Here is a 26,114-nt window from a genome sequence, read left to right as displayed (position 1 = left end):
TCGCCTGGCAAACAAACAACAGCGTTAGCGCGGCCCCGCCGCTGCAGCTCGCCGGAGGGAAGAGCCGCAGCTTTGGGGGTTCAGCCGGAGCACCCTGCTTTGAACAGAAAGGACATTGTGAGAGAGCCCTGTAGGGACAGGCAAAAGGAAACGGGAAGGTTGGATAACCAGTAGTCATAGGCTGCAGAACCCCAGGGCTTTTAAGCGATGATTTAGATAAAAATCTAAACTTAATGAAAGAGTCAAAACCGTTTTGTCGCTGGCACTTTACACAGACAGTGTCATTCTGTGATTTGGGAGCATCACAGAATGGCTGAGGTTGGAAGAGACCACTGGAGGTCACCTGGCCCAAGCCCCCTGCTCAAGCAGGGTCCCCTAGAGCACATTACCCAGGACTGTGTCCTGATGGCTTTTGAGTATCTCCAGGAAAGGGTACTCCACAACTTCTCTGGGCAATCTGTTCCAATGCACGGTCACTTGCACAGTAAAGAAGTTCTCCCTCACGTTCAGGTGGAATTTCCTGTGCATCAGTTTCTGCCCGTTGCCTCTTGTCCTACTGCTTGGCACCACCAAGAAGAGCCTGGCTCCATCCTCCTCACACCTCCATTTAGATACTATCCCCTCTCTATCTTCTCTTCTCCAGGCTAAACAGTTCCAGCTCCCTCAGCTTTCCCGTAAGTGAGGTGCTTCAGCCCCCTAATCTTCTTTGGAGCCCTCCACTGGACTCACTCCATGTCTCTCTTGGAGAGACACTCCATGAGATGCTCAGAACCTGTATCCTTACTGTCAAAAAATTTCATAATTACCTAATAATATGTATATTTATATGTTTTTAGAAAAGGAAAATAACCCCATTTGTCAATCTGTGTTTTATTCCTTTTTGTACTCAGTTCTGCTATTAATAAGGACAATTTCTTTATCCATATGAAAAGCATACTCATTTTCTAGAGACACTTCATAAATAATTCTAAATAGGGGGATCATGTCTTTAGGGCATACGCAGTGACTGCGGAAATTCTGCTTGTGTTACAATAAATGCCACAGTAGTATCAACTCATAAAAACAAACAGTAGCCTGGAAACTGTTTAAATAGCTAATCACAGTTTTGGCAGAATTTTGTCTTCGAACTGGTCCTCTAATATGTCCTAGTGGTTAAGCTGCACTCAAATCAAAAGCCTTTTGGGTTTCACCGTGAAATGACCTAGAAGGAAAACTGTATCTGGCGCTATCAAGGAGGAAGAAAAAGAGAAATGCTTTTCTTTCTTGGCAATGCACTGCCATTTGGTAATCAAAGAATATCCAGTTTCTGAATGATGAAGGATCCACTGGAACACAAAGGGCAATGATTCTGCTTTTTTTCCATGGTTTTTCCATTATCAGTATTTTTATCTTTCAAAATAACCACCTCAACTGAAAATCCAATGAACTTAATATTTGAATTCAACTTTTGTGCCAACAAATTACTTCACTGTGCAGGATCAAGAGAATATTTCAATCCCTCTTCTGTTAGCAGGCTATCTTGCATAAGTAATCAGTAATGATACCCGATCTTGTTCTGTGCTGAGGACAGCCTGAATGGGATTAATATATTATTAGGAGGAACTGAATTTCCAATTAGGTGTCTGGATACTTTGTTCAACTGTGATTTGTAATGCCGAAGACTCATCTGGAATTACAGGCTTGCAATTATGGTTGGGTTTTTCCATTTACATTATCTAAATTATATGCATTTTTTTCTTACAGAAATTCAGCAAGTACCAAAACTTTGGACTAAGAAATAATTACAACTGATCATGTAACCCAATCATCCCTCATCTAGAGTATGGCAACATGAATGATAGCTGGTTTGTGAGTGGTAACTGTTGAAATAGAGCTGTTAAAGCTGGGATAGGATTATTTTGACAGTCCTGCAAGGTGTTTTGTTTACCAAGGACTTCTTCACAAAGTAGATCAGCCAATTAATTTAATCTCTTCAAACTTACAAATCTCTACAATATTAATTTAAATTATCAGCACTACTTGAGCATTCAAAACCTGAAAGGACCAATACAAGAAAAATGGATGACTTATTTTACGGCTTGATGCCTGTAAGATTTACAGCACTTTGGCCTGGTACACTGTCCAACTGAACATCTGTCAGTATTAGATCAACTGGAAGTGCAAATGTCTATCAATTTAAATCCTAAATCCATGCCTCTGCCTACCTCAGCTAAATAACCAAGCTCCAGGAGGCTGAGAGCTGAAAACACAGTGAAGAACAAGAACAGGAGACAATTAGTGACAGCTAGTTAGCAACTTGGGAGCGTTGGATTTCCAAACCATGCTAAATAGCTTTTAGATACTCAGAACCTACAGCAGAATCCAGAGCTAGAAAAAAAACAGTGTAGAAGCTAAAAAGTTCAGCACAAACATGGGTGGAACAAGTACACTTCTGAGAGTAAATCCTAAATCTCAATGCCTGGGATAGAAGTGCTGGCAGCTTCTCATAGCTGTGGAGAGTGCCCTCATTCACTGGAGTTGCTGTACCGCTCTTTCTTGAGGTGGTGTTATTGTCCTCCACGGAACTGAAAAGACTTAATCTTGCTTTTAAGGTGTGATGGAGATTGTGTAGAGTTGTTTACAGATGTTCCTGCATCAAACTTCAAAAGGCTTTTTAGCCTGTCTCCACCACAGTGTCATTGCAAATAGGGATTTTTTTGCTAAATATTTAAACTTACTTCAGAGAGAATTCACTGGGGAGCCTCTAAAACACTTTATATTTCCTTTTGTTATTTTTTGTGTGTCTTTAAAAATATAGATTATGGCACTTGCAAACATAGCTGCCATAATTTAATTTTTCTATACAATTATAGGCAAAATACTTATAACTGTACAGGTCTGGAACAACAAGCATGGCACTAAAATGTAAAAAAAACCTCTGTCATCTGAACCTATTAAAAAAATAGTATATTTACATTTTGTTGCCCTTAAATTACTTCTGCTGTACCAAATATGGATAGACAGAATACACTAAGAAGAAGCTGCAGTATGTTTTTTCCTCTTACCATGAAAATGCTTTATGCCCTACATCATAAATTCTTCGTAACTTTACCAAATCTCCATATCCCTGTTGATAGAGAAATATGTGCACAGCTTGTACATGACAATGACCAAGCATAACTACAATTTTTCATTCTGATTCTTGTATGGAAAGTATCAGGTGCATTTCCTGACGATACAACATGTTAATTGGCACATATAACAAGCCATCCTTTAGCAGCCACATCAAGATAAAGCAACAATCAGCTCCATCTATATAGAAGTTGCTTCAAATTATATGCTTTTATTATATTAAGCAGGGAAAGAAACAGCCACCCAAGGACCACTTTTAAACTCCGGAGGGAAAAAGAGAATAATGTGATAAGGGAACTATGGAAAACTTTTAAAAAAGCAAAGAGAAAGTCTCTCCGAAATGGTGTAAATAATTTTATTCTACACCTAATTTTACTTCCATTGTTGTGACAGGATTTGCATCAAAGTTTCACTGCACCTCAGTTTCACTGTAAAACCCTTGCTGGAGCAATTTCTGAGATTCTTGGGTGATTCTGAGAGAAGCTGCATATATGGACTTTGCCAAGCAGCTGCAGTGGCCCTTGCAGAAATGCCTGTATGTGTCTGCTCCAAAAGAACAGCTGCACCTTTCAGTTCTGCTCCCTCAGTGTCTGCTGGAGATGCCATGCATCATGGAAGGACCTTTGGACCATATGGGTGCCACAGGAAAGAGAAGGAACACCAACTTCAGCTATGAAGTGTTATTTCCCTTCTCTCACACTTTCAAATCTGGTGAAAAAAAAAGATGCAATCCTATGCAATGGTTCAGGGCAACCAGCACCAGCCCTCAAGCTCATAATCATGACACTGGGTGAGTTGCCAAATGCAGCAGATACTGTTTTGCTCTACATACTCCTTGAAAAGCACATACTGCCATGGGCTGGCTGAAGATGAAAAGCAGTAACCTACCTTGAGCGTGGCAGAGTATAGCAAACAACTACCAAAGCTGAGCTTGTGAGTTTGTTGTTTGAGTAAGCTGTCCTCAAGAAATATAAGAAGAAAGGCTTAAGAAAAAGATGCAGCGTTTACTAAATAAAGTGCAGAGGGCCATCACAAATTACTAAAAGATAAATTCATGCTATGGCTCAAATAATTTCTTAAATAAGCTCCGCACATTCTAAAGGGAATAAGAATTTGTTTATTAACAATTACTCTCTAACTTCCTTCACTTATTATTATGTATTTACCTAATACTGTTATGCATGGGATTTTTTGCCAATAACCTGAAAAAACATATATGAAATTAGTTTCCCAGTTAAAAATAAGTTGCATTTAAAAACCTGAAAAATTACTTGGCTCATGTTTATGGTAATGATGTAGTTTGTTGGTCTGTCTGATGCAGTTTCTGGTTAATATATTTTTAAAGGTTCAAAACTTCTTACAGTATTTGTATATTCTTGAGATAACATCTAATTCCGTATTGCACTGCAAATGTGCTGTTGTACTTGGCATAGGCATCCTGCCTAACAAAATACTTTTTTTTGCTGTTTCCTCCAAATATGTACACGCTGATATAAAAATCAATAGAAGAAAGAACTTTCTTCAGCCCTGAAGATGTACGAAAAAGCTTCCCTCAGTCACGGCACTGCCACACCTCTCCCCTTTACCTTTGCCCAGCTGAACTGGCATGCTTTCAGACTTCATCATCCTCTGCTGCTGTGACTGGTGGTGGTGCTGCTGCTGCTGGTGGTGCTGCTGGGGCTGGGGGACTTCCACTGTGCTCCTGGTTGGCATTGAAGAGGGAGGGAAGCTGCTCCCGCCGGCAGGAGTGCCCACTGCCCCACCTGAAGCCATGGCTGGAGCAATGAGCTTTCGGCCAAAATTCAGTAAGCTGTTGGAGACTTTGTTAATGTTCAGAGGGGCGGCCTTAGCACTGGCACTGAGAAAAGAAGAGGAGAAATTATCACATCATTGCCAATGGTTTGGACAGGAACAGCCATACATGCATCATTCTTCAAAACTGGGAGATAAAAATCCAAGATTTGAATGTTACAAAGAAGGTGTTTTACTACAGTTGCACTGGAATACACACAGAGACCAGAGACCACAGGGACTGGGTGTGGTATACATGGTGTGGTATGCATTTTTTCCAACCAGTAGTGGACAAAATTTTTGGTCCTTCTCCTTGAAAAATGCAGACTAACCCCAAACAAAGTGAGTTTGTACCAATGTCCTTAAATTGCCTTCCTAAATTAAAAAAAAAAAAAAGAAAAAAAAAGAAAAGTGACAAAAAGCAAACCAGGCTCTACAGAATCAAAAACTTTATAAAATTGATTTTTTGCACTTATTTGAAGACTGCTTTAATATTTATTTCTGCTAGATTAAATTCTCTCCAATGTTTAAAATGACTCAACCCCAAACATTTCTTTCAGCAAACAAAGCTAACATTAGACTGTACTTTTAGGTTAGCAGAGCTAGATATCTCTTGCTCTGAGTTCACCTTCTGCCCAGCCCAATCATTTCAAGCCAAGCACTTTTTAACAGGAATCCTGATTTCTAAAGAGATTTTGCTGAAGAACTGCTTCAGGGTATAACACATACACTGAATCATTATCATTGTTGCTTTTTAACTACAGGGCTATTTAATTCACTTCAGTTATATGCAACATTAAGAATGAGGAAATTGTCAAACCATTTAATTTGTCTAAAATAAAGAGACAAAGAACCTTCTAATTCCCAGTGGAAGTGTTCACACAACCCACAGATCAGCAAAGCCATTCCTATCTGTTCATGCAATAATTTCCTGCTGTATATAATTAATGCTTGAAATACCCTTCACAGAAATATATCACAACCACAAAGACCTTTTCACTCCTGAGGTTTTATTTTACTAATCTGTATTTTTATGATATAAAGAGCTGTCCTTTAAAAACATGAAGAAATGTATTAAAACCAACACAATCCAGTGATTACTGGGGTGTAATAGCTTTACAATGTTTTGGGGAAGTTAAACTAAAAATAAACTACAAATGAATTAATACGGGTAACTTGTAACTTCTGCAGACACCTGGAAGACTAATTTTGATTTTGCTTTTCCTCTAATTTCTCTATTTGTCTCCAGAGATTTTTTTTAGAATACACAATACAAACATGCACACACTTATAGAGCACATCCAGAAAATAACAACAGCTGATTTGTTCAGAATCAGGCTACTCAGAATAGATGGAAAAGGAGAGCTATCAGAAAGAAGTATGAGAACCTGCACGCTCACAAGATACAGCCCCAAGCTGTATGGGGGCACTTCTGCCATATACTGGTGATGAAGAAAGATGGCATCTAGAATTTTTTAGGAGGAACAGCAGTGCAGAGACTGGGACCAAATGTTGCTTCCCAGTTTATGGAAGCTGGGAAGGAATGATTGCTGAATAATAATTACAGGATGTTTCTGTCTCTCCCCATCGTATTGATAGCTGCTGGTGTTACAAAAAGTCTTTCCATAGTCACCTGAGAATGACTGACAAAGTCACTACACGGAAAGCATCTGCAGAACTACAAAATACTCTTGCAGGAGGTCCAAATGGTTTCAAAAGCAAACTGAGAAGTTGTGAGACTGAAATGTTAATGGTTAATGACTCAAACAATTGCTGATGTGCAAAAGCTGCAGGTGCTTTGCTGAGGCCAGGTTTGCACCCCCCAGCTGAAGGGGAGGAGGAGAGTTTTGGATGTTTGGTGGCTTCTGGGTGAGAAGCAGAAGTCTGCTGACCCTGACCCTAAAAGAAATCCAGAGACTGTAGTGCGCTCGCTCCATGTGGTGCCTGCACTGACCGATCCAAGGATTGCTGGTGTATCACAGTGCTGGATCTTTGCTGCAGCACAAAATGGAATTTCTGGTTATAGCTGATTTGGCTCCCCTAACAGCTAGAGCACCCAACACTGCAAACCTAACAGCCACAACACAAACACCCATGTGATCGAGCATTAATGGGTCGGTTTCAAAGTCCCCTTCTAATTCTCCTGCCTGGGCAGCGAAGGAGCCAACAGAGAGTCTGGCTTACAGTTTATTACAGGCAATTGAATGCCAATACTGCGCCTTTAACCACTGCTCAACTGGCACGTACTTGGAAGGGAGGGAAACACACCTTTTACAGCCTCCTGCAGGGGTATGAATATTCACCCGTGACTGCACAGGCTGTGCAATGAACAGTCTCATTCCCTCTGGGCAGGAAATTCATTGGAGGAAACCCCCCTGAAAAGGTGGGGGAAGCAACAACAGCAGTGAGAAAAGCACTTCATGAGACTGAAGTTGAGATTCCACCTGAGAAATATTAAGTCCAAGCTGTCAAACAACTTGAGCCACTAAAGGGTAACCCCTCCAGACCAAGCCCTCTGAGACTTGTATTGTCAGCTTTTGCCAGGAATGATGCCAGCACACTCCCACCGAAGATCAAAGGACATGAGTCCTCCCTAAGGGTGGCCCCCTCAGGAGTCCAACACTTTGGTCCCCTCACACCCTCCGGAACCTAGACTTACCAGTTTAACCAGTTCTGAGTGAGTGATGGCTGGTGGATTTATATGAGAAGGCTCACAGGAAACAGCCAGGGAGATTTGATAATCACTTTTCCCTAGGGCCCTTTTTAATTTTTGGTTATTTTTGTGGTAAATACAGGAGAACAAATGTCAGCATTTCAAACTGAAGTTGCTGCTCTAGTGGATTATGCCAGACAAGAAAAGGAATTGGATAAGTTAATCAAGACTCAATGGATTGCTTCTTCTTTTTAATAATCTGCCTGTAGTAGGCTGGGTTTTCTCTTTTTATAGGAACCTGCTAACAGATGAGGTCATACCAGTAATAACTTGGCTGAGATTCAGAGTCCAAACTTTAGTATATTTAGCATATTTTTTTCCCTCAGTCTACGGAAAACAATCACTAAAGTTGTAGTTTGGTGTGGTATGTATCACTCACTCACCTGAAACATTACCTTAGAGGGAAGATAATGGCTTGCACATTGAGTCCATTTATGTTGTCTCTAAGTCTAGAACCTTGACAATCACAAAAAAACCCCCTTGACTTTGCACAAAAAATTGTACTAACCAAAAATAAATTATTTACTCGGACGGGCCACCTGAGCAACAAAGCCACTGGATACTTTGAGCTAAATGTATCATTGGAATCGTGATGGTCCACAGACGCAGGAAACAAAGCTTTTACAGAAGCTTGTGTATTTGTGTCCAGCAGCTTGTTTCTTTCTTGTTTATTTTTTTTTAGCTATATTTTGCTTAATAGAAAGTGACAGTTGTCCTTCTACACTGATTTGCTGCTTTGACATATATGTACACCAGGACAAGTTAGTTTATTTGCATTTTTCAGATGGTTGGAAAGAGACTTTTTGAGAAAAACTTCATTTTACAGGAACAATAACCATAAACAATTTCTAAGCCTTCATGTCCGAAACATGATTTTTAGAAATGCTTCCAACAGTAACATGCAAGGATGTTTTAGAATTACATGACAATTAGAAAGGATAGTTATCACAGCTCCTAAAAACCTGTGGTGTGATTTGGCTGTGCTATGAACTGACACTGCTAATGATCAGCTCAGAACACATATAAATTCATGAAAAATAAATAATGATGGTATCTAAATACCTTTTCAAGAGGTGGTTTAAAAAAATGTATTATGAAGTAAAATCTGTGCAATTTCTCTGAATGACAGCTTCAGAAAATGAACAATAGTGAGGTGCTACATCTCTGGAGGAGTGACATTAAAACTGAGCTGAAGTTCAGGAAAATAAGAACAATGTGTCTATTTCTTACCATTTAAATGTCTGATATATTAATGCAAAGGATGATTACAGCCATTAAACATGGATCAATCTACATTTTAGCCATCTAAATGTACCAGACATGTACAACAATTACAAGAAAAATACTGATTGATTATGTTGTTGAGTTATCAGCAGATGCATTTAAAAGTAAGGCATCAGTTTAAAAATATGAGTATCAAGGAGACGTGAATTCCATCTATGAAGCAAACAATTTTGTTTCATCACAATAAGCATCATTGACCTTGACTGTGAATGGTGTATTTTTAAACTAGCAGTAGGAAGATGATTCAATCTCTGCAGTTTTCTGCTAAGATGGAAATGTTTTGTTTTAAGCAGGCCTTATTCAAAGGCATTTCTCTTTTCAGTAAGTAATCATTACAAAGAGATGAGAGACAAATATATGAACATGGCCAATTAAAAAGTTTTACATGTGATAAAATAAGCAATATATATTAGAGATTTGTCAAGATATTTTAAACATATCACTGAGCCTGTGGAATTAAAGGTGAAAATGATGTGGTAGTTGATTTAATCCATCTCTGCTCACTGCAGAAACATTTCCTAATGTTACATCTTGCAGTTCTCTCCCTAGTGCAATCTTAAACAGTTTTACCACATTTGACCTACTCTAAGTGTTTTTGTCTTGAGATGAATTTATCTCAGCTTTTCTTATATCTGAATTATTCTAAACAACTTTCCATCTCCTTTGGTGAGTATTCTGTGTATGTGTGTGCAATTAATTTATATTCCTACAGAGATCCAATGAATTTTTTTTTCTTGGAATTTAGGTTTCCAGCAGGTGTCATTCTTGTTTGGGCTTTATGATTTACTTGTTTTTTCAAAATCCTTGAAATCTTTCTTTTTGAAACTTCAAACAACTTATTTCTCCAGTTAGGCAACATTTGAGATAATTTTTCAAAAGAGTAAGTAAAAACATTAAGAAAATGCAATAGAATGCAGTAATTTTGACACCTGTCCTCAACTTTAAAGCCTGATTTATAAAGAAAGAGATGCTTCTGCAGTCACTGTACTTAGCTTTAATTTCTGCCTCTTTGTCCATTTTTAAAAGCTTTTGAAACTACTCCATTTTAATTTTAGTTGGCTTTTAATGTAGCTGATTTCAACAGAATGTGACAGAGATGCAAAGGTCCAAAAGCCAGCAAGTTCTAATGAATCAGCAGGCAGAGGGTATGGCTGGGGCCATGTGCAACCCAAGAAACTGCCTGTAACTGTGTCAATTGAAGCATTATCTCTTGTGCTGGCTTGCCCTGCAGCCACCAGGAGCCACCAGGCATCAGCACTCACCTTGTGGCCACCCAGATAATACAGCCTTGATGAGGAATATTGGCATTATTGATACAAACCACTTCTAAAAGAAGGGAGGAAAAGTTTTGTAAAAATTACTTCAAACTGGATTTACATTAATTCAACTTAACTTAGACAGCTTCTGGTACACATACTCCAGGTGCATTATCAGAATTAGTTCAGCTACAGAACTCACATTGGAAATGTTTTACCCACTGCTTTTAGGACACATCATTGTGTAAAAGTGCCCTTAGCCTTCCTTAAAAAGATGCTGCAAGTGACTGCAACACTATGTGTAAAAACTTCAATTTTTTCATGCAATAATAGTCAAGGGACAGATTTGAAATAAATGTCATGAAATAAACACATGTACTTCTAATAAGGCTTATGTAATTCATATTTAGAATAAACGTGACTTCTGAAACATTTTGTTTATGTAAGGTCTTAGTTTGGTGAACACATATTTAGAAATAGCTTACCGGGTTTTGTTCATCAAGTCTGCTCCGCGTGCTTTGTAATAATCTAAATTTTGTTGGAACTGGTGAGTCACTGGTCTTGGATTTCGCTAAAAAATAAAAAAATACCTCATTGTAATTTTCTGGGAGATTTTAAGCAGAGACATGAAATACGTTCAATAATGAGGATTAGAAACTTACAGAACAATTTATTTTCCTGGGATCTTGGTTTCTCAAGGCAGTAATGTCGTTTACGTTAAAGTGAAGACTTAAAATACTTAACATAATACCAAATTCTACCTGTAAGTCCATTCCATGCTCACAGAAATCAGTACTCTTCCACGCAGTGATGAGGCTGTTTGCTGTAGTGGTAATATTCCTAATTAAATCAATAATTCTTGGACAAGAACAGATACCAATCCGATTTCTTCCTGCAGGTCAGGCATAGAATTTTACCACCCCCAAGCTAAAGTGCTATGCTTTTAAAGAAAATGGTAATAGTCTGGAGAAACGACAGCAAACATTTTGAACTTAATACATCACTAGCACTGTCTCTGTTAAGTGAAGAATTAATTTTAGTGAGACAACCTGAGCACTCCCACTAGATGGCATACGGAGCCTATTTTTGCTCTCCAAATTTCACCCTACTCAAAACTGAGGCCATGAATAAAGAACTGTTGCCCTATAATAAAGAGTATATAATTAATATTGAAACCAGAATCCACTTGCTATTCTCCACTTCTGACACAATGAAACTCTTTCACAGAATCATGCTGCCTTCAGTAGTTCTGAAATGATCCTTTTGGGATCTAAGAATACATTGAACATTAAGCATAGACTCTAGTATATGCATAAAGTATCTTGATTGAATGCATGCATCCTGACGGACACTATTTGGAGGGGCAAGTAAATATTTTTAAGTAAAAAAATTTTCATGCAGATGGAGACAAAATAACAGAGCGGTGCACAGGAGCTTTTTTTTTTAAAAAAAAATACATATAAATGAGAAATGGCTGAAATAATTTCTAGTGTAAGAGAAAACAAAATGGTAAATTTCTGCATAATGATCAGATATATTGTATAAAAGATGTAAATACTTTCTAAGTATTAAGGTTTAATCATTTATTGGCTGTTGCCTTATATTCTGATCTGCCTTCTTAAGTCCTGCTAGTAGTCAGTACAGTTTTAGTGAACTATACATTGACCTTTGCAAAACAGTTGTTCACAGGTGAGAGTACATTATATTTTTGACACAGTCAGTCTTCAGCTGTTTCAGTTTCACATGTTGTGTATTTACTCTCCAGATTTCATTACAGACTGGAGTATCCACAGTCGTACCATCTCATTTTCCGCATGCAGATAGCCCTCCTTTCTTGAAAACCTTGTTTTTGGAGGAGGATACAGGACTTGAATTTTAAAGACCAAAACACTGCATGAGCACAAAAGAAGAAAAGAAAATTTATAGAATTGGTAGATACCAAAGGCCAGGATGATTTCTGGAAGCATATTTAAGGGTGGGAATTTCCAGATTGTTTCCTGCAGTTAGACTTAATCTTGTATGAAATGTCTCATTTTCTTTCTTTGGAAACACAATAAACATTTTAAATGTATATGCTGTTTGTAATGTTCATTAAAAAATGAAGCGACTAAAAGCTATTAGACAAGCATTAAAAAAATTCTCATCTATCCTACCACCCATACTGTAATGGTCGTTCTACATTTTTCATCTCCTGTTATAAAAACAATGTTTCAATAACTCTACCTATTCATAGAGCTTGAAAGTCAGTCCTCATCAACTGACAGCAATAACAATGAATCAGCTTTAGTTACTATTGCTCTAGTTTGGTAATTCAATACATTTCTATGATAATCAAATCCAAACTGACGTGATGAGGATAACTGATGGTGCTGCGACTTCTACACGAGTAATCAAACAGTGTAACTTTTCTCCTATGAATTAAGTAACTTCTTTCTTTACACGTCTTGAAGTGTAAGGTTGAAGGGTAAGAGATGGCTAAAATAATGGGCACTTCTAACCCAAAAGACAACTTTTCGCAAAATACACGTTACCATGTATTTGCTAGCCAGCTTTGCAATTTGCTTCCAATAACAGTATATATTGAAAGTTAGCAAAAACATTGAAGTTTCTTTTCCAACACCCAATAAATAAAAAAGATTATTACACATTGCTTCTGAATTAAATAAAAACTCAAAACCAAAACAAGAGGAAAAGATCATGTGGAACAGTATCTTGAAACATATTTATGCAGAAATGACAAGCAATTGAAGACACGAAAGGCTGATCTGCTATCTAAGCACTTAAAGCCATTAATAGGAATAACATCTAACTCGAACATATGAATGAGGCTCAAGCATTACTTTCACAGGGGCCTATTTAAATTCCTATGAGGTTTAAAGGTATCAAAGGAAGAAGCAGTTTAAAGTACTATTACATGCAGTGAAAAAAGAGCTCTCTGAAAAAACATTAGAAATGCAATATAATAAATACCAAGGGTTACTACTGCAACTTCTTTTGTAGCATCACTGAGAGATCCTCTCAAAAAATTTCAATATTTAAAAAAACCTAACCTCGCATATATGTTAGCAGACAAGTATCTGTGAAGTAGCAGAAAATGTAAATACTTCTGAGAACTGAAATTCAGACAGTAAAAACACATTATTTTGAAGATTATGATCTTTATGTTACTGTGGTTGTCCTTTAAATTTTGTATTCTTTTCAACCATTTCAGTAAGTTAAATGTAAAAAGCAGAACAGAAAACCTACATAATTACAATGTTTCTTCCTTAAGAATTTTAAACTAATTCCCCTCTCTAAGCATTCAATTTGAGCTGTCCCCTAAATTACAATCCATGTATTAGAACTAAAGGCTAAGCAATTTATTTACAAGAAACATACCTCTGTTGCTTAAAATATTCACAGCAACCAGGTTTTTCCTACACAGTGCCATTTAGAATGATCCAACTTGTATTTTTCATACTTACTTTATTTTACTTAAATAAATAAAGTTATTCCTTTTCTTTTTCAATTTATGTACATTATTTTGCTACGAACTTAGGTAAATTTTTTTCTTGTAAAAGTATAATGTTAAAATGACAGTGAAATCAATCCTTCAAATTTACAGTTTGCTGAATCCCTCCAAGAAATTGTGTGAGGGCATTATAGAGATTAACACGTATATGATTTTCCCCTTGTAAAGAAACAGAGCAGAAATCAGAGAGAAAAGCTGTCTATGTCAACACTAGACCCCCCTTTCCCACACCCATTTTGTGGGAGAGGTCTGCTGGATTTATAATTCTTCTAATCTTAATGTCTATCTAGAGCGAACATAGTTTCAACGGGTAGAAAATGCCCAGCTTATGCTTTTAAAAGGACAGTGTATGAAATTCAGATATAGAAACACACAGAAATTGATGTGATATTGGACTTTGTTTCTTCAAAATGTATTAGCCACAGTCCAAAGGGAAAAAAAGCCTGAAAATGTTTCAGGTATCTCTGAGGCATCCCTGCCTCTGAGCCTTTCCTTGCCTAAAAGATCCCCCCGCCTGCCCGCCCCATCCCTGGCTCATTTGCCTGATGAAGTCCTCTCCCTGTCCTCCTGTCTATTCTCAGCCACCATCAGACTGACTCACTCCAATTCCCATGGCTGCCAGGAGGTTCTTGGGAACTTTCTATTTGCCTTTATCCTCTTCCAGGGATATGGGGCCAAGGTAAGTTACACCCACAGCTGCACTTTTGCGAGGTGGGGGATTGATGCTGTGGTCAGAATCACACTGAATGCAGCAGATTCCCTACCTGCACAAACTGCTGAAAAGCAACTCCCATCAGCTAAGGATCATGCTCCATTATGCTCAAATTCCCAGATAAACCCCTTTTCCTCCCTAGCCTCTGGAGACACATTGCATCACATTACCCCCGGAATAGACAGGATATAGCAAAGCACGTTTGTGCGTGACAGAGTCACAGGCTGTTCTACAATGAACCTGATTCACCTTCTAAATACACAGCATGTTTGAAAGTTTACATGCAGGTGCAAGTGGAGGAATCTCCAGAACACTCTTCTTTGTTGAGGTATATTATTTTCTCCCTTTTTAGTTTTATTAACAAGGGGAAAAATCAAATACAATTTTGCACAAAATCTGAAGGTTCAGAATAAAAGACAAGAATGAAAAAAGATTTTCAATATATCTAACAGAAAATGAGACTTATTTTAGCAAACATGCTATTGCCTCAATGCCAAGGGAAAAGCACTTGTCATTAGAGAAATGAATCGCTCAGCTGTTTATAAGCAAAAAGCTCTGGGGGAATTTCTCACGGCCCAAACCACAAAGCATTGCAGGGTTACACAAACATATGTTGCAGGTGTTTTGGGGTAGGCAGGTGGGAAAACCTCAGCTACTAAAAAAATATTCCACTTAATAGATTGTATCCAAAACTAGATAACCTCAATGCAACAGAGAAAAACCAAACAAAACAGCAGCAGTGAATTCTAAATCCAGGCACAGTAGGCTTTCCAAAATAATCATCTCACTAGTGCCCAATGGAATTTTTTAAAACTAATTTTTTCCAATATATTAAACAAATGCTGCCAAACATTTATCTTTTTCCCCCCTAAAATACTAATATTTTAAGCCTAAACCAAAAACCAGACTGAAGCAAACATATGTAAAAAGAAAAGAAGGATCATGATGCAACATTGTCCAACTTATTTGAACAATTATTTTTAGGAAGCCAATTTTCTCCTTTTTCCCCTCTTCAGCTGACATGGTAATATTTGATTTCTTCATAATTCTTGTACTGCCTAAGACATTTTTGTATTAAAATTCTATTTTTTCCCTTTCATTTGTTTCTAATGAAAGTTGGACAGTCACGTGACTCTAAATTCAAATAGGACTGAGAAATCAGGAAAGGTTTACCTTTTCCTGCTAGATCATCTTTGCTTCTTTCTTCAATAAAGATGACATGAACATAGAAAAAATTTGGACTGGGAACAGAGCTGATATATAGCAGCTGAGATGTGCATAAGTTTGTTCAGTTCAGAAGCAGCTTTTCTACTGGGCACTAATAATTAATATGAAGTATTTAATAATTATTCCCTAATAATTATTAAATAATTATTAAATACTGAACTTCATCTTTCCTCTTTTTATTCTTTTGTCAGATATTTAAGCAGCTGTCTCCACCCCACATGAACTGACTTACACAGTATAATCAAAGGCTTAACATTACAGAAACATATCACAGTATTTTGTATACTAAACAACCAACCCACCCCAAACTCCAAAGCACCCAAAGCAAACACCATTCCTCAAACAAAAACCCTTTCTTTTCACCTGCTAATTCTCCTCTTCCCTTATTATACCTTCTGTAGAACAAGCAACCTGCTGGAGCACAAAAGATATTTTATATGCCTATGAACCACTGAGTTATTAGAATGAAAAAAACCCAGCAAGACATTAGATGACATAAGGTACTATTGCCAGTTCAAAAGTGGTTCAAGGCCAAGAGCAAAATACCATCTAAAACATAGATTGATAGTATATCAATTCTGTGTATGAAAGCAGCACATGAAGTGTACACTGCACAGAACTAATAAAGAACTTCCTTTAATCACAGGAGTCAGGAGATCCATGCACTAATATTGGTGTTGGCAAAGGAATGCCATAATCCTTAAACTGGGAATAATGCTTCCTGTTTACATTTTTCAGAAGATGCTTAGGGTCTCAGTCATGGACCTTGTTATTTACAATGCAATAACAGCATGAAGAATTGTCATATTTAATTGTTTCTAAAGAAAAGTAAGAGTTTGTTTTTTTTTTTCCTAAGCAAGAAAATTACTCAGAAAAAACTGAAAAGGAAAGAAAATTCAGTTAATGGGGTCAAGAATGGAAGACACCCCTGAACTCTGATTAGGCTTATAATAAATTATCTCCAGTTTTGTTACGTGACAACCCTCCATTCCCCTGGCAACTAGAAATTTCAGACACCAGGAAGATATTTTAAATACTGTGCGTTATGGTCTGTTTTTAACTTCATACACACATGCTTTCTCTCGCATGGGCATTCTATGACAAGAGATGAAGAACTGAAAAAAAATGACAAGTGAGATTTAAAAATGCTTCAGTGACTTGACTGAAAGAAATTTCTAGTTGTGTATTTTGGCTTCTTGTCCTAACTGCTTGGGAAGCCTTTTTTTATTTTCATTTATAGCATTACAGCATACTGCATTTTAACAGGTAGATCAAATCCTACCAAATCAGCTTTTATTGATATTCCAGACAAAAAGACTCCGACCTGCCAATGTTCAAGTTCATAACCTGTGTAAAATCCCCATCTTGCATCAACAGAATCGCTTAAGTACCTTTTAAATCTGCCTCTTAATTTAGTTGCCTATTTTTCAGCTGAACCCTTGGTTTTAAGAAGTAAATTAACTAAATAGTAAGGTATAAATCTGACAGTGTTCAGCTCTACCCTGTGACAGATTTATGCTCTGGCATCTTGCAGCCTTGTGCAGTTAGGAACAGGAGTTTTACAACATTGTGGAGGAAAGCTCCAGGCTTTTGAAGGGAACACACAGCAAGCCTCGCTTTAAACCCTGGAATGCTCCAAATTATGAGATTTAAAATATGACATCTTTATGTACAGAAAAGCTACCACATTATGGTTTTATTGGCACTCGTTTTGGACAACCTGCATAACTCACTGATGGCTTTGTGAGTAATGCAGTTATCCGAAGCTTATACACAACCCTTGTAAGCACCCTTACAGCATTATATCTTTTCCAGATACATGCTTGCACACAAATCTCACATATCAGGGAAAAACAAGAACATTTTAAGGTGCTATTTGGTTATTTCTGCTACGTGGCGAAGAAAGAGAATAATTCATGTTCTGTGTGTAGTGTGCTACGGAAAACCACTTGAAAAAGGTCCCCAGGGGAGTGAAAAAAGCTCCTTCACAGAGCCCCATGCACACACCACACCAAAAGGAATACGACATCCAAGTCTTTTCCTGTGAATCACAGAGAGAAGCTAAGGTCCTGGTGCTGCGGGACAAGCAACTCCTTTCATTTAGGATTCCAATAGTGAGGAATTATCCTGCAGAGCCATTTTGATCACTACTGCTCCTTAAAAAGACAAAGGACAAAGAAACAACATCTCCAAACCTAATTTTCCATAAAAATGGACAGCAAAGGATAAAACATACCATTCCCAGTTCTATCTTGACAGTATTTTGCTCTTTCAGAGAAGCACTTCCCAATACAAATTTACTCAATAGCCTTCATTACAACTGATACACTAGTATTTACTATAAAATATGTAGGCACACAAGCAGTATATATACATTTATATCAGAAGAGTCTGAACTCAAATTCCACCATAATAGATTGGATATGATATAGTAGCTAATCTTTCATATACTATTGAAAAGTTTAGAATCCATTTTTATAGAACTCACAGTTTGTGCTTTGCAGATTTTAGTAAATAAATTATGATATGGAGAACTTTTGATTAGGTAGAATCAAAGTGCTTTAAGTGTTTTAAGTGCTTCCTTTTGATAAACTACCTTGCAAACTAGAAATGATTAACTGAATTGTCAGGTTGCACATAAGAACCATAATCACCTCACTCTAATACTGCTAAATACATTTTACTAGTGTAATTTTATAAATAACATTATTACTTTTTTTAGGAGAGGGTCAGTAGCTTTAGATGACTTTTTAAACAGAAGTAAACCTATCAATTGAAAGAAACAGCCCCAAGAAATTCACAAGCAATAAGTTTTATTGGTAGCTAAAGTAATTAAGAGCTTAAAATGCTTAATCTTCTTGCTTTAGCAGCAAGTACAATCAGAATTGCTTTTACTTTGCTACTGAGGATGTCAACTTGCTCAAATAGAAGGAACAGTTTAAAAATTCCGTCTTCCAAAGAGAACTTTCTTGCCCATTGTCTTGGAGACTTGCAAATGTTAGCCAGAAGTAGAAACACTAGTTCCTAACTCACCTTTAGCCATTTCCTCTGAAAGACTCTGCACCTCCCCATCCTCCCAGAAATCAGCAGGCACACCTCCACTCCTTCCTGCTGGGCCACCCAAGATGGGCAATGAGAACAACGAGGTTACTTGGCTGGGCTCTGCTCTCGCTGCCAGCAGGGGACTGCAGCCCCATTTTGCTCAGCCCCACGCAGAACTGGGACACATCCTTTGCTTCTGCACCATCTTACCTGTGGCATGGCTTTAACTATGCAAGGTGTCACTGTTCTGGAAGCTTTGCTTTATTCCATATTATTTCTTACCATATTCCTATTAATTTAAATGTAATGGTTGTTTAACTTGTTTGGATACAGTATTTGTGAGGTGTTACCCACATTGCTGGCCTGTATGTGCAACACTAAGGAGAGAGCAACACTTGGGAACTGCATTGCCACTGGCAATCCAAGAGATCAGCTTTCTCCCTTGAGTGATGACTACTGTGTTGCATATGGTGCTGCAGAATGAGAAGGACTTTGAAAGGTTTCTCATTTGTAAAGTCTTGAATAGATGACTAATCAACCACTTTCCAAGTTTTTCTCCTGAAAATATTGCTTGTGACATCCAGGATATATTGAAGATGACTATTTTATGGTGGGTTGATTATGTGGTTAATCTACCAGTGAAGAGATTGCAATGAACTTTGAGAGAGATAAGAAAGCTGTTGTATCACAAGTATTGACCATGTAGCCTTTTTGCATTTTAAAATGTATAGGTGCACTGGGAAAGAAGGTGTTGAAACAAATGTACAAAAATGAAGCAGATTTTTAATTCATGGTACACTTACTATTTTTATGTGGTACTATGGCAACATGGTTATTCCAAGTAATTTATCATTAAACTCTTAGCCGCCTGTCATACCTTATTCTATTAATGAAACACAATAACTGAATTTTTAAATCAATAATTCTTAAAACAAAGCATAGACTATTTCATTGGAAAACGTAAGTTTCTAATTTTAAGAACATGAACATAAACAAAGAATAAGTTAGTATCATGGTCCACATTAGAAAGCTTTGCATGCAGTTAGAGCAAAAATGTTGATTTATTTTAAGTGAGGTGTTTAGATTACATCTAACTTTATTTGCAAATGGGAATGTTAGAACATCAAAATGCTTGAGTTCACAACAAGGAATTGAATGTGATTGTAAAAGCAGAGGTCGAGTTGAGAATGGTGCCACATTTTTGTCCATAAAAATCTATCTACCTTGCATTGAACATGCAAGATCTTAAACTTTCAGAATAAGGCAAATGGAAGTTCTCTGTGAATCACTGAAAGTATACGCATTTCTTTTTTGTTTCTCCTAAGTCCTTTTCTCCCAGATGAAGAGATGTGTAATCAGCTTTTCTGGAAAACCTCATTTCCTTTATCAATCATATCTCATGTAAAGGTAACTCTCCTTTAAAGTACAGGTGACCTTACTCAGTCAGGCAATTCTCCTTACTTAAAGTACAGGCAGCTCATACTGCACTAGGATATCCATTATCCCAGCTTCCTGATAACTTACTTTTCATGCACCTAACCCCCCCAGTGTATTATTGCTCCTGAAATATCAGTCAGATTCTTCATGATCAAAACTAAAAGTGTTTGTTCAGAGTCCCCCTCCCCCTTGCTGGTACCCCTGTAACGAAGTGGACCCGCACCCCAGCAGTACCTCTGCATGGAGGTACAAATTAATGAGCTGCTAATGCCGGAGCAGCGCCAGATCCCAACTTCTGATTGGCTGCAATCTGGTCATTAAAGAGAGGTAATTAAAGCCAGATTGCACACACAATGCTAACAAACAAACAAAACAACCCCAAACCTGCTTTTCTCCTGCCACAAACGGCAAAACAACAATACTGACATAACGGCAGTGTTCAAAGGACAGTTGCAGCTCTGCAGCAGCACCTCAGTTAATGAGTGTATAGAAAAGAATTTATCTGAAGAAGAAGAAAGTGAAACTCAACAGCCTTTCAGGCACATGAAACCAGCTTGGAGAAAACTCTGAGACGGTGGCAGCTACTTAAGAAGAAAATTCAGCTGAAAATAAATGTACAAAGAGTTTGGTTCAAAATTTCAGCAATGTGTTTTCCCCTTGTCACCCATTGCTCAGATAGTGAATAGTGTTAAAAGCTAGAATGCAGATTTTTCCAACTATTTGTTATATGAGTGATCACGACCATATTTTATTGCTTAAGTTTTCTGGCAGTACCTGTAATTTCAGTCATGACGAACTAATACAACTTCTTTGAAATGTCATGTATGCTTCTCCATGGATTTAGTTAGAATTTAATATTTATATAGCCACTTTCAATGTCAGCAGATAGCTAAAATACAATGTTGAGTAAATATAAGCAGCAGTAACTAGAATATTATTAGCATAAGTAACAAATTAATTTCCATCAACCAAGCACATTCTTTTTTTCTTTTTTTTTTAGCTGATAGCTCATGATAAAAGATGTCTCCACTGAATTAAGCTCCTAACTAGCTTGCTCAATGAATGGGGCAACTCACCATGTTAAAATATCTGAAAGCAAACTTATTTTACAGAAAAATGAAGAATAAATACAGTAAGCTTTCAGACAAAGGATAGTTGTCAGGTTCTTAGTATGCAATGCAAAACTGTAATATTCTATGTAGTGCTTTAGCTTTCTAATAAGTCATTGTGATAAGGTTAACACTTCAACATAGAACAACATACAAATAGGAACACCCAAAGATGAAAATTACTTTGCTTATGTTGCTGTATTAGAATTTTATTTGCTAAAGGGTGAAAACAGATTTTCAAAATTCACAGTTAACTTAAAACAATAGTTTTAAACCTTTTATTCCTAGCCCTGGCTGCCTTCAGGAAGGAAAGAACATCTGGTTATTTAAGGAACACAATATGTTCACATTTTCTATGACTTTTGTTTCTAATTGGGTTTTTTAATTTTTTTTTTTTATTTGAACAACTCTAGTTAGAACTATGTTTTTTAATCACTTTATATTTTTTCAATGCCCTATCTCCATATCTCTACTTCTTAATTTTGCTGCCTTTGCTTTGAAAATTAACAGTGCTCAATGGTTTTGATAAGGAAAAAAACTGAAGAAAATGAGCCACTCATGGTGTATTAAATATGCAGACACACACCTTCAGTAAATGTTTTTGGATATACATAAAAGAACCTTCCCTTATTTTTTCCTTTTACATATACACAATTTTAATAGCCCATTCTTCCATAAGAAGCTCTACTGTTACATTCAGAAGGACTGTAAGTGCATAGAAGTTACTTTAATATAAATAATTGAGGCAATTATCTGTTCAAAGATTGGAAATGTGAAACAAATGCTCTGCTAAGCAGGTTAACTTTATCAGCCTATGCAAAGACAACAACACTGATTTGAGCTTTTCATTCCACATTTTCCTAAGAAGTGGAGCTAGCCAAATGCAGAAAAGGCTGAAATTCAATTATTCTGCATTGATCCATACTCCTGCCTGTAAAATTAGTATCTCTCAGGCCCCCTCTCAGACACAGGTGCATTAACTTGTTTTCAGCTATTACAGAGATGTGTATTTCTCTTCTGTGGCACTGAAAAATATCAGAGATGTGGTATCTAAAATGTTCTCTCATCTCAGCTGACAACTGGGGTTCTCAAAGTGAACAGGAGAGCTGCTGCAAGCATTAGGTTAATGGCAAGTACTAATTACTTTTCATATTAGTGTTAATACTGGATAATGCTAAGGCTTCTGGTAAGGTTTGATTCCACAAAAGGTCAGGAAATTTTATTTGTCCATCTTTAAGAAAAATATGCCACCCATCTTTTAAGTACAGCTTTCTTCTGACATTTAGGTAGTTCCCTGGTGATGACTGCAGTGAAAAGAAGCAAACAAAACGTGACAGGTTCATCAAGCCAAAGTTTAGCTCTCCTGATAGACTACAAGACAAGGAAACAGAAAAAATAATAGATGTTTTTAGATGTACAAACCCAGGTTATCTCCAGAACTGGAAGTTACAGATGGAAAAGCTGTATCAGGTCCATCTTAACAACTCCACCATTTATGACAAGATTGTTCCTTAAGAACCTTTCAGTTTTATGCACCTACCTCCAACCTTTCTTAGTCCAAATACCCCACAACCTCCCCTCTGTAAGATGACTTGGTATTTTCCTAGCTGCAAAAATAATATGAAAGACAATACGTATTAGAAAACCTGCAAGAGGTAGATACCTGTTTGTTCCTGGACGTGACTTCTAAACTGCATTTCTTGTCCAGCTGAGATTTAAAGCTCCAAGGAGCAGAGAGCAAGCGTCTCTCAGATATTTGGAACAACACTAAACTTTCTTGGTATGTTCAACAAATAATGAAATAAGCCACTGGAGCATGCCATAGTCTCCCAGAGAAGAGTTCCCTGATTTCACATAGTAAAACCCAAGTGAAATCTTGGAAGAAATGCCATGCAGAGCAACTCAGCCCTGGATAAGGAGAGACAAAATTGCACTGCACCAGATGTAATTTCCTATTAGAAACCAGAAGCTTGTGATGGAGAAATGCACAGGAAAACATCAAAGAAGGAAGAAAAATAATTAAGCACTGAATTTGTTAATCACCACTTAAAAGTTACACCACAGACTAAACTCTCTTTGTCATTTCTTCCCGTCTCCTTTTATCTGCACAGGGAATAAGGGCAAACTGAATTATTTCTATGCATCTAGCAAAAAGAAAAAAACAACAACAACATAATTTTCCCACTTATTCTGGTATATAATCTGTGCACTGACTTTAGACTCCTACAGCACCCATGATGCCTTGTTGAGTCTTCCCTTTCATTCTATTTAATGAAAAATGTTGACAGACTTGGAAATGTTTGAGCATAGGTCTTACAAAACACCAAGACTTCTATTTCAGATATATGGAAAAAAGGGACTGAACAAACATATGCTTACAGACACATAAGTGAAACTTAGAAGTCATATCTAGGAAAAGGTATGAAACAGGTTCAAACAGGACTCAAGTCATAGCCTTGAAAATACATTTCTTTCTCAGACCTGGAGCTATTTGTTAGTTTTAGAAGGATCCTTTAGAACAGGTATTCCTTACTGCAAGAAGTCTTGATCTGTTTACGAAGCCTCAACACAAAGACCCAGTGTAAAATGAGAGGTGGCTGCAAGTCCCTTAGGCTCTTCATTCTCTGGAAATCAGAGCTTCTCAACCTTCAGAGTATTTCCCAAGCAGAAAAGTACAGCTCAGAAATGAGAAACAATTGCATTTTATCATATTTAAATTGACAAAGCAACTACCACTCTTTGCATCAGAGTTTCAAGTACTAATTCACCAGAGCAAAGGGAGAACTAAATGAAAGACATGGTAGAATTACAACCAGTATTTTCCTGAAAGGTATTCAAGGCCCACCTGAGAATGTTAATTAATAGGACACCAAGGCCTTATGCTCCTGACAACTTAATTCTGTTGGGGACAAGAGCATAAGGAGTGGAATAGTGATTAAGCCTCTTTGTGGGAAGTTGGTGGTTAATTTTTGCCCCCCTTCAGCTGATGGGATATCTTGTATGCTGCCTAGCATGTTTCAAGAGGATAGCTGAATAATTAGTAATCACTTTATTGTTCAACATATCTCTTCAATAAATGACAGATTACATATTGAATTCAGATGGATAACTGAGCAAAATTTTCCTCCCTTTGTATCTTTCTTCTAAAAAATATTTCTATCTTCTTTTGCTAAGAAAGTACATAAATGATTTCACAGACTGCTGCCAAAATCTTAAGAAAGATTCCTGAGATCTAACGTTAGAAACTTTCTTATGCGCTTTACTGATGATACACTTTACTTCTCATCATGAAAGTAATCTTCATGCCTGAGAGGAATGAAGAAAGCAGTTATAAGGATGCAGATTTCTGCAAAAAACTGATACAGAAAAACAAAGAGACAATTTTTTCTTAATCCATAAAAGTGTAAACACTGCTACAGAATGAAATTTAGCAGAAGGTAGTCAGAGTGCAGAAGTGATGAATTTTTTTGCTTTCAAAGATGTTGTGCACCAAGAAGATGAGGGAAATCAGACTTTACATTGGCAACCTACTAATGGGACATGTACAAAGACAGTTCACAAATTCTGCTCTCTGCCAGAGATCTGAGTAAGCAAAGATTACTGTGTACAGCTTCATCTCAAGCACTTAATCCACTATACAGTGGGCATCTCCTGTATATTATACCCACATATATACACATGACATTCTAAAACAGCAAGAGGTTTTCTTTTTTTTTAATAGGTGAGTATATCAGAAACTGTGTGCTAGTAATATGTGACATAAAATTCATGAATTTATACATTTTATTCATGTGAATCTTTACAGGCTGTAACACCAAACTCTTGTTTTTAATCTAAAACCATCACATAACCATTATATATAGGGCAGGGGTGGTGCTTTAAGGATTAACAGTGATTAATCCCAGAAATCCCATGAAAAAGGTCTTTCAGATGAAATTGCATGATGCTTTCTATACAGCTTACTGGGTTTTATATAGTAACATCACTGCTTCCCTGAAAAGCATACTTTTTCCTAAAAGTTTGTGCAGAATACCAAGCAAAGTTATTCTAAGGAGCACAACTGCAGTTACCAGAGCTCCAGGATAACTTTAGCGAACTGTCCTTTAAAGTATCCTTTAAAGAGTAAAAGAACTTGTTTCTACTTTGTTTCCAACTCTTTCCTTCAGCTCTTTTGTCAGATAAGAAGACACTTGAAACTACCATTTAGTTTCCAGAATGTAGGTTGTTATTAACTTCATAGCATTTAGAAAATTTTATTACAGTGATTTATTCCTGAATTAACAGAGCGAGCATCTCACCTTTGGATCTCGGAGAAAAAGTGCTCTTAGGATAAGGGAGTGAACATCTCCAATAGGTGGATAATGCATCAGAAGTCCCAAACAGGTCTGATAATTACTTGAAATCACTAGCATTAAAATGAAAATTAAAAAAAGAGAGAGAGAGAAAGAGAATATTACTGTCTTATTTTGCTATTCCAAAACAGTACTTTTTCCAGTGAATTCGTTACAGTTCAGATTTTGCTGTCTTTTCCCACATGGTCTCTCAGAACTCAAGCAGAGTAAAAGGTATTTTAGATACACATAATCAAGCTTCATGAATACACTTGGTCCAGTCTAATTAAGAACGGTTCTAAAACTATGACTTTATGTCACAGACATTACGTTAGCTCCAGATTCAGATGCCTCAATTCAGACCTCTGTAGCTGTGCACCTGAATCCTGCCCCACTCAGTGGAGCTCAGGACAATACCGTCAGCAGAGCTTGAAGAACTACTCCTATACCCCAAAATGGACATGGACTTTTCACACTCTCCTCCACAGACATCTAAATTTAAATATGATAATTTGCTTTTATGACTTTATCATAAGTCTGACGATTTTTTGCTGAAATATATTTTATGTTGTTCTTATATACATATTTAC

The 26,114-nt window shown here is 37.1% G+C and overlaps 1 protein-coding gene across 5 annotated transcripts in view; it reads right to left on the bottom strand.

The window, feature by feature from the left end:
- Positions 1–26,114, bottom strand: part of TBC1D5 (TBC1 domain family member 5) — a 318,296-nt gene that overhangs the window by 49,269 nt on the left and 242,913 nt on the right. For all 5 annotated transcript variants that reach the window (XM_017732138.1, XM_017732139.1, XM_017732137.1 and 2 more), the window contains 3 exons: positions 25,492–25,598; positions 10,641–10,726; positions 4,698–4,969 (listed from right to left, as the gene is read on the bottom strand). In XM_017732138.1, the coding sequence (XP_017587627.1) occupies positions 4,698–4,969; positions 10,641–10,726; positions 25,492–25,598 (465 nt within the window). The remainder of the gene's footprint in view (positions 1–4,697; positions 4,970–10,640; positions 10,727–25,491; positions 25,599–26,114) is intronic.

Source organism: Corvus brachyrhynchos, unplaced genomic scaffold (genome assembly GCF_000691975.1).
Source record: "Corvus brachyrhynchos isolate BGI_N302 unplaced genomic scaffold, ASM69197v1 scaffold53, whole genome shotgun sequence".
Classification (NCBI taxonomy): Eukaryota; Metazoa; Chordata; class Aves; order Passeriformes; family Corvidae; genus Corvus; species Corvus brachyrhynchos.
This window is presented reverse-complemented; position numbering and strand designations above follow the sequence as displayed.